Source organism: Oculina patagonica, unplaced genomic scaffold (assembly GCF_052425735.1).
Source record: "Oculina patagonica isolate OP01 unplaced genomic scaffold, crgOcupat unplaced39, whole genome shotgun sequence".
NCBI classification, from domain to species: Eukaryota; Metazoa; Cnidaria; class Anthozoa; order Scleractinia; family Oculinidae; genus Oculina; species Oculina patagonica.
In genome coordinates, this window is record NW_027558243.1 from 5690 (window position 1) to 15240 (window position 9551).

General features: G+C 45.4%; 1 protein-coding gene and 1 pseudogene across 1 annotated transcript; both read left to right on the plus strand.

The window, feature by feature from the left end:
* Window positions 1-2813: 2813 nt before the first annotated feature.
* Window positions 2814-4803, plus strand: LOC144640622 (uncharacterized; annotated as a pseudogene).
* A 419-nt stretch (window positions 4804-5222) lies between these two features.
* On the plus strand, window positions 5223-8735 carry LOC144640624 (uncharacterized). The gene has a single exon (XM_078499717.1). The coding sequence runs from the start codon at window positions 5223-5225 to the stop codon at window positions 8733-8735; it is 3513 nt and encodes a 1170-aa protein (XP_078355843.1).
* The last annotated feature ends 816 nt before the right edge of the window (window positions 8736-9551 follow it).

The following is a 9551-nucleotide window of genomic DNA, read 5'->3' on the forward strand; positions in this document are numbered from 1 at the left end:
GGATGGAAGACTCCCTGCCTGTCGATAAGAGTTGAAGATAAAAAGAAAATAAAAATGGATCATTCTTTTGATGCTCACCTTCATCAAAGTGGTGTTTTTAGAGTATTTCTATACAGGTGTGACACTGATGAGTTATATGTAGAAGCATTTTATGAATCAAACTATGAATGAATTTGAACCTAGTTGGCCTAGTATACAATATCTCCTTCCGGACTAGTAGTATTTTCTGACTTTTTTTAATCCTAAATCTAACCAGGCAGAGGAAAAACTAGTCAGACTGCGTGCTGCGCTGAACACCGCATTGCCACCCACCCAAAAAATTGAAAAAAAAAAAAAAAACTGGCAAACACCACAAAACCGCGAAAAAAAAATCGGAAAATATTGCAATTTTATGGTAAACCTCAATTGCTGGTGCTTTTTGTTGCCGCGAGGGCAAAAACAAGCGGCGGGACCACACAAACAATGACTCAACTTTAAACTCGTTTATATGACAATCAAATGTAGCCTGAATTTCAGACATCTCTCTCTGGTCGCTTGCTCCCGGTCTGAAATTCAGGCTAAAGCAAATTTAGATTAACTAGAACTTCTTTAAAATGCAATCATTTACTTTCACGTTACGTATTATAAACTTGTGTGACAGAATGACGCTGTTGTCGCTGTTTCACTGAGCTTGTTTTCGAGACGACCAGAAACCCTAAAATGTCGGAAAACGTAAACAATTTTCTACAGTGTTTTTAAGCAATGGCGTGACATCGCTTTTATGCCATCGCACGATCGGTTCGTTTTGTCTGTTTGGCCCGATCGAACAGAAATCAAGTTTAACTTAACAAGAAATCGCCGCGTAAAACACAAAAGCAAAATACTTCTGTGCAGTTAGAATGGAAAACTACAATGTATGAACGAAAGAGACTTATGATATATGATGGAATCTATTAGATTGAGTAGACAGAAATTTCTAATTCTTAAAATACAAAGGGTCGCTGTGAGCAAGAGACCGTTTGACCTTAAAAGCTTGCTCGCGCGTATCGTATGTCGTTTATCCGTGATATCACACTGCAGTATAACGCAATCAGTTGTTGAGACAACATAGGGAAATCTAAATAAATAATAAAAATATAAAATAAAGTATTACTGTTGTTCAATTGAGCAAATCTACGAAGAAAATGTATTATTTGCATCCTTGGTCTGTGAATTCATAACAACTGCATTTATTTGAATTCCATCAGATCCTCGGACTATACTATTTATACAATCACTAACATTGCTTCTTATGTTAAAAAAAAATGTAAGATGCAGTTGGATAACAGTCTTTTCGACACACAAGGTGTCAGCTACTATTATTTACTTTAAGTTTTCCTCAAAATTATGTAAGACCCCTTGTAACGGCACCCGCGTGCCTCGTTTTCATTTCGTAGAATTTTATGTATTTCCCTTTTTTTTACCGCATTTACGTCACAATGATTTTCCGCTAGCTACCACGTGACTTTAGCTTAAATATCACGAGCACATGTAAAAATCTCCATAAGGCTCACAGAAATTCGACGGGAACCACCAGTTATTGCTGTACAACTCAGAACCTACTAGAGCGTTCGCCCCAACACGTCCTACCATACAGGATCGCTGTAACAGTTGGCACAATAAACCTGAACCTTGTGGAACCTGTGAGTCTTTAGTCTTTTAGTTTCACGGATCTCTCCGCCACCGGAGCTGACGCCGAAGTACAAGAGAGCACGTGCTCCGGAAAAGAAGAATGAAGAACTATTGATCTTCAAGAAAAACGCGAATTGTCCTTGACGAAGAACATTTAAATAGTTGAAATCCTCATCAACGAAGTGAAAAGAAGTGCTCACTCGTAGACCACACGGAAAATAACGTTGATTACGTCTAAGTTAGAAGTTAGTTACTGGTAGAAACAGAGTGTAGAAGAAACAAGATTGTCTGTTTGTCATTGCTTTATTCTGTCGGACCTCTAACTGACCATGAGCCAATCGCAAAGCAGCGAGCAAAGTGCAAAAAACGGCGCTCCGCCAAACGAAACTCTCGATACTGGTTTTAGCGAAACCTGGGAAAACACTGCCGATATCGCTGAAAACGGAGCAAAAGGCCCAGAAATTCCAGAAAAGGGCGAAGAATCGGAAACACGTTTTCGGACTATGACCGAAAAGGGTTTTGAGTTCCGTTCCGCGGTAAAAGAAAAATCCGCAAGGGCCGCCTTCAAGAATTTTCACACTAACGTCACCGCGTTCCACGCATTCCTGGCCAGTACAAAGGACCCAGATCAAATAGACAGAAAGGTCAAAGATTTAATTGCGCTCGCCGAAAAAACCGAACATGAACTGATTAGTTGGTTGGAATTAGTAAAGAACACTGCACAAGCAGAACTTGCAAGCGAATTACTTTCAAATATGACCGATTCAATGAAAGGAGTTCAAACCGCCTCGCTAAACAAAGTGTTGACATTAGATAAAGAGAAAGATGAAACCGTATCCGTTCGATCTGGCGCGTCACGCAAGTCACGCAGGTCTAACAAGTCAAAAATGACATCTGCGTCCGGTTCATCGCGGCGTTCTTCAAAAGAAACTTTGATTGACGTGAAAGCAAGACGTGCTGCGCTCGAACAAAAAATAAAATTCAGCGACGAAATCGAAGAACAGCAAAAGATTTTGAATAAACTCAAACTTCAACAAGAACTAAGCGAAACCTTAGCAGAAGAAGCCGTTTACGAGGAGGCGCTGAAATCTGAAGAACTTCCGCTGGAACACCACAAACTAGAATTGCCAAATGAAACGCCCGAACAGATGTTTGATCGGTTTATGAACCACAAAGACGTCGATCAAGCTCATCTTACGCCCACGGCATCAAACCTATTACCACCGATTATAAACACATCCGGTGTTGACACACAAGATCCAATTCTCCCAGCGATATACTCCCCCACTGGCATAATTCATCCGGTAAATCGTCAATCAACCGCAAATCAACAACAAGAAGCTAACATAGCCGACCTTCTTCAAACAACAGCCGCAGGAAATCAATCCATTCTCGATTTGGGTGCAGGCCACCAGACTAATCTTTATCCTGAAATAAACAATCCAGTGAACCCTTATGATCACGAAAATTATCCGCCGACTTCTCAGCCTCCCGCTGCTCTCGATAATGTGGGCACTCCAAGTACTTGTCACGCCTCCACGCAAAACATCATGAGTCAGACTATTACGTCAACATCACTCGCAGGCACAAGCACTCCACTCCAAACATATCCGTTCAGAAACGTGAACACAAGCGTCACCTATCAACATCCAGCGTACGCTATCAGTAGTTTGAAACCCGCATATCCGCGAACCTATCAATTAAGCAGAGACGCAACGATCTTCAGTCCTAATAGTTCTCCAGCCACCCAATACCGTGGGATAACTCCAAGTCCTTTTACCCGCAATTTAAACCCTGTTTATCCAAGTACAGATAACGCCACTCAAATCGCCGAGGCCCTGGCGAAAGTCACGCAACTACAAAGACTTCCACAAGCCAAGCCAGACGTCTTCACAGGCGATGAAACCGACACCAGATTCTACATCTGGGAAACGGCTTTCGATGCTCTGATTGATTCCGCACCAATCAGCTCCCAACAGAAACTGTACCTTCTGTACCAGCACCTGGGTGGAAAAGCTAAGAAAGTCGTTGAGCAGTTGCAATACATGGTCGCTGCTAGTCCAGAAGTTGCCTACTATGAGGCAAGAAAGAAACTCAAATCGCGCTTCGGTCGTCCCGCGATCATAGCCGCCGATTTCGAAAACAAGCTAACTAATTGGCCAAAAATCGCCATCAACGACGGTCAAGCCCTACGAGAATACAGTGACTTCTTACAGCAAGTCGAAATTGCAAAGACACACCTGCACAGCCTTAAGATCTTTGAATTTCCTTCCAAGCTGCAAACCCTGGTCGAGAAACTCCCGAACTGGTTTTTCACTAAATGGTCTACGAAAGTCCAAGCGCTACAGCAAGAAAAGGGCAGCGACGCGTTCCCAACTTTCGCCGAATTCGTGGCAGAGGTAACCTTTCACGCGGAACGCATGAACATACCTCAGATTAACCAGAACTTGACAAAGGGTCCTTCTCAAAGTACACGTGGTAAACTTCCACCACCCGAGCCGCCACTTCGTAAGAAAACTCCTTTCTCCACAACAATGGTTTCAAAAACACATGGCGAAAGCGAGCCTTCACACTCGGAACTAACAAAACCAGAGTCCTCAGACCAGAAATTAAAACGCGCAAGTCCCCCGACATCAAATAAACTGTGTCTCTTTCACGGAACGAAAACGCACACTCTGAACGAATGCAACAAGTTTCGAGAACTAACCTTCGCTGAAAGGAAGGACTTTTTTAAGAAAAACAAACTGTGTTTCAAATGCATGAGCGCAAACAGGCACAGCGCCGAAAATTGCGACCAAGCTCCCCCAGTCTGCAATATCTGCCACAGGAGACACTTGACAGCTCTACATATCGAGCAAACACCTAAACCAATGGCAAACCAAGAGTCTCAAACCAATAGTACCTCTACAGCTTGCACGCAAGTCTGCGGGGAGGAGGAAACCGGTAGGTCGTGTGCCAGAATCGTCCTGGTCAACGCATCGCATCGGTCAAATCCAGCTAAGAAAATAACCACCTATGCAGTGTTGGACGACCAGTCCACAGACGTATTCATCGCCGACGCCTTATTAAACAACCTGGAAGTTGATGCCCCAGAGATCGACCTACAAGTCAACACGATCGTTGGTTCGAACAGCATACGAACAAGAAAAGTAACTGGCCTCTACATCCAAGACGTGGAAAAAGGTTACACACCCATCAAGGTCCCATTCGCTTACTCAAGAGAATACATTCCAGCGTCGCACGAGGACATTGCCACACCCGATGTAGCCAGACAGTGGAAACACCTGTCTCACATCGCAGACAAGATTCCCTACCGACCCGACGTCGACATCGGTCTGCTCATCGGTCGAAACGTCCCAGCTGCCTTCCAGCCTATAAGCGTTATCTCCGGTAACGAGGAGGAGCCCTGGGCCGAGCAATACAAATTCGGCTGGACTGTAATCGGGCGCGTCTGCAAAGATAAACAGCCAACATCCAACCCGGTTTCAGTCAACCGAGTTACTGTAGAAAGGGAAACTCTTCTAGACTGCCCAGAAATCTCTGAAGCTTCCCCCTTCACGACCAAGAATTCGATGTCCTCGAAAGATCTAACAAGTCCCAAACAACTACGTGAGATGATGGAACTCGACTACAACGAAATCCATCACAGTCGCAGAATTCCAGGAACAGAGCAAGCAGAGTCAATGGAGGACCGGCGCTTCAACGAAATACTGACAAAAGGCCTGCACAAGAATGCAGAAGGAAACTGGGAGGCGCCACTACCCTTCAAGACCGACAATGTCCTTCTGCCAGACAACAAGGGACACTGCTTGAGAAGGCTTTTATCTCTAAAAAGGAGACTTCTTAACGACAAAGGTCTAAACGATGACTACCTAACATTTATGCAAAAGATCCTCGATAACGGCCATGCCAGTCAAGTTCCAGTAGACCAGCTGCAGACAACAAAGGGCAAGGCGTGGTATCTCCCACACTTCCATGTCTATCATCCACGGAAGCCAGATCAGATACGCGTCGTGTTCGACTGCAGCGCCGTCTACGAGAACCAATCCCTAAACAAACACCTGCTTCAAGGACCAGACCAGCTCAATTCCTTGATTGGCGTCTTGACCCGATTCCGAAAGGAAAAAGTTGCCCTCACCTGTGACATAGAACAAATGTTTCACAGCTTCTACGTCAACCCAGACGACAGAGACTACCTGCGTTTCCTGTGGTTCGCAAACAACGACCTTACAAGTCCAATCGTTGAATATCGAATGAACGTGCATCTCTTCGGCGCAGCATCATCACCCGGAGTAGCCAACTTCTGCCTGCACCAAACAGCAGAAACTCATAGACAAGAATTCGGAGACAACGCGTCAGACTTCCTACTCAGAGATTTCTACGTAGACGATGGTTTAAAGTCTGTCTCCACAGTAGAGCAAGCCCTCCAGTTAATCAAACGCTCCCAAGCAATGTGCGCAAAGGATAACTTACGTCTACACAAGTTTGCAAGTAACTGCAAGGACGTCTTAGAAGCTCTACCAGCCCATGACCGCGCAAAGGATCTCAAGGATCTAGATCTTCGACGAGACACCATGCCTGTTCAAAGATCCCTTGGCACTTACTGGTGTATCGAGTCAGATACATTTGGTTTTCGTATCGAGCTCAAAGACAAACCTACAACCCGCCGTGGGATTCTGTCTACCATCAGCTCAGTTTACGACCCACTTGGAGCAGTATCGCCCGTCATATTAGTCGGCAAACAAATACTACAAGCACTCTGTCGTCAAAACGTCAATTGGGATGACCCAGTACCTGACGAGATCCTGCCACAATGGGAAAAATGGCGAACAGAATTGCCACTTCTAGAGAAACTTACGTTTCCCCGCTGTCTCAAGCCCAAGAATTTCGGTGAACTAGTCCGTGCCGAAATCCACAGCTTCTCAGATGCAAGCGACAACGGCATCGGTCAAATCTCATACCTGCGTATGGTCAATCACAGAGGCGAAGTTCACGTTAGCTTTCTCTCTGCCAAATCCAGAGTCGCCCCGCTTAAACCAATTTCAATACCTCGCCTTGAGTTGACAGCCGCCGTCATCTCCGTCAATGTAGCTACAATGCCCAAGAATGAACTGGACATTGAGAACATCAAGTGTTATTACTACACCGGCTCCGAGATCGTAATTGGTTACATTAATAATGACGCTAGACGCTTCCACGTGTACGTCGGCAACCGCGTACAGCATATCCGGGATCGCAGCTCTCCAGAAGACTGGTTTCATGTGCCAGGAAAAGAAAATCCCGCCGACGAAGCTTCACGTGGCCTAACCGCAAAGGAACTGCTGGAAAGCAACCGTTGGTTTAACGGACCACAGTTTCTATGGCAACAAGACCCACTTCCTCTTCAACCACAGCCTGTGTACACATTACAGCCTTCCGATAATGAAGTAAGAAAAGATCAAGCATCCACACTAGCAACAAAGATCGACAAAGTGAATTTCAGACAAGTCGCGCCTAGAGTACTGGAACCCGATCGCTTCAACCACTTCTCCTCATTGAACCGTCTCAAAAGATGTATCGTCCGCATACAGAGAGCAATTGAAAAACTGAGACCAAACAAGCAAATGAATTGGCGTCCGAAGGATGGACCCCCCTTGGTAGCAGAGCTCACCCAAGCCGAACGCATTATACTGAAATCCCTTCAGCAGCACCACTTTGAGTCAGAAATGAAGATCCTCAGTAATCTTGACGGTAACGAGGACCAATTTGAAGATCGCCAGAAGGCACGAAACAGAAACAACTCTGTCAAGCTGAGCAGCAACCTTCACAAACTCGACCCTTTCGTCGATAAAGATGGCCTACTAAGGGTCGGTGGACGCCTAAAGAGTTCAGCCTCTCCGTTCGAAATCAAGCATCCCTTGATCTTACCTAAAAGCAGCCACGTTACTGTTCTCCTAATACGCCAGTTTCATCACGGGAAGCAGCACCATCAAGGATACGGCATAACACATAATGCCATCCGCCAAGCTGGATACTACATCATTAATGGCCGTTCTACGATTTCCCACATCATTGCGAAATGCGTTATTTGTCGCAAGTTGAGAGGCCGCGCCCAAGACCAGAAGATGTCAGACCTTCCTCCTGAACGTCTCACTCCAGCTCCTCCGTTTACCTACACCGGAATGGACGTATTCGGCCCCTTCTACATAAAAGAGGGACGAAAAGAGCTGAAACGATGGGGTCTGATATTTACCTGCCTCGCCTCACGTGCTATTCACCTAGAGAGCCTTAACTCCATGACAACAGATTCCTTCCTGAGCGCCCTAAGACGCTTCATCCACCGTAGAGGAAAAGTACGCGAGCTGAGATCCGACCAAGGCACAAACTTTGTCGGCGCAAAGAACGAGCTCGCCGCTGCACTCAGTGAAATAGACCCAGTCCCAGTAAAAGAATACCTGTCAGACCAAGACTGCGACTGGATCGAGTTCAAGTTCAACGCTCCCCACGCTTCTCACATGGGAGGTGTTTGGGAACGCCAAATAAAAACCACAAGATCAGTCCTGACATCGCTACTGTATGACCACGGAACACAGCTCGACGACGAAGCATTCCGAACCTTAACGACCGAAGCAGAGAGTATCGTCAACTGCCGTCCCTTAGCTGTAGAGAACCTCACAGATCCATTAGCGTCAGAACCCTTGACACCGAATCACCTTCTCACGCTTAAAACTCAAGTCGTGCTTCCTCCACCGGGCAAATTCGAGTCGCCCGACCTGTATTCACAGAAGAGATGGAGAAGAGTCCAGTACCTGGCTAACCAATTCTGGCTCCGCTGGCAAAAGGAGTACTGTACCCTTCTTCAAAAACGTCAGAAATGGACACAACCCAAGAGATCTCTGAAGATAGGCGACGTCGTTATAGTGTGCGATCAAGATTCCCCAAGAAATCAGTGGCCCTTAGCCTTGGTTACCGAAGTGATCCCCAGCCGTGACAACCTTGTCCGCAAAGTACGGATCGTAACAGCGAAGGACGGAGAAAGAAAGGTCTTCGAGAGACCAATACACAAGCTCGTGTTACTCTTACCGAAAGAAGACAATGAGAACTGATTAGTATTTAGATTTTCAAGACAATTAAGCTTTAGAACTTTAGAAGTTTTAACCGCGATTTTTAGTTTTTATTTTTCTTTAGGTTAATAGGCTTTTAGTAAATGATGAATCATTTAGGGAAGCAGTGTAACGGCACCTGCGTGCCTCGTTTTCATTTCGTAGAATTTTATGTATTTCCCTTTTTTTACCGCATTTACGTCACAATGATTTTCCGCTAGCTACCACGTGACTTTAGCTTAAATATCACGAGCACATGTAAAAATCTCCATAAGGCTCACAGAAATTCGACGGGAACCACCAGTTATTGCTGTACAACTCAGAACCTACTAGAGCGTTCGCCCCAACACGTCCTACCATACAGGATCGCTGTAACAGTTGGCACAATAAACCTGAACCTTGTGGAACCTGTGAGTCTTTAGTCTTTTAGTTTCACGGATCTCTCCGCCACCGGAGCTGACGCCGCTACACCCCTCGTGAAACGCCATCGCTTCTGCATGCATCGCGTGCCAGTTATTATACTGGCCGTCTTCGAGCTAGCAAGCGGATCGGAGCGTGAGAGGCGCCTGTATTCGCAGGCTATCTTCGGGCAAAACGATAAAAGAAGAAGAAGAAAACGCATCCCACAGTTTTGGAGAATATCACAATTTAAAATTAAATCTGTACCGCGCGCATGAAAATTTACATTGGAAGATGCCAAAATCACTGCGACAGCGGTATAAACAAAGCAGTGTAACTAAGGGGAATAAAATTACAAGGCTCCTCCATAGAGCCATAGGGCTTCTTGTTACATTAGCATTGAAATCAGGCTCCAAAAAA

What these genes read in the sequence shown, in the direction of transcription:
- LOC144640624 (XM_078499717.1), top strand. Translation starts at nt 5,223, where the DNA reads ATGTCCTCGAAAGATCTAACAAGTCCCAAACAACTACGTGAGATGATG.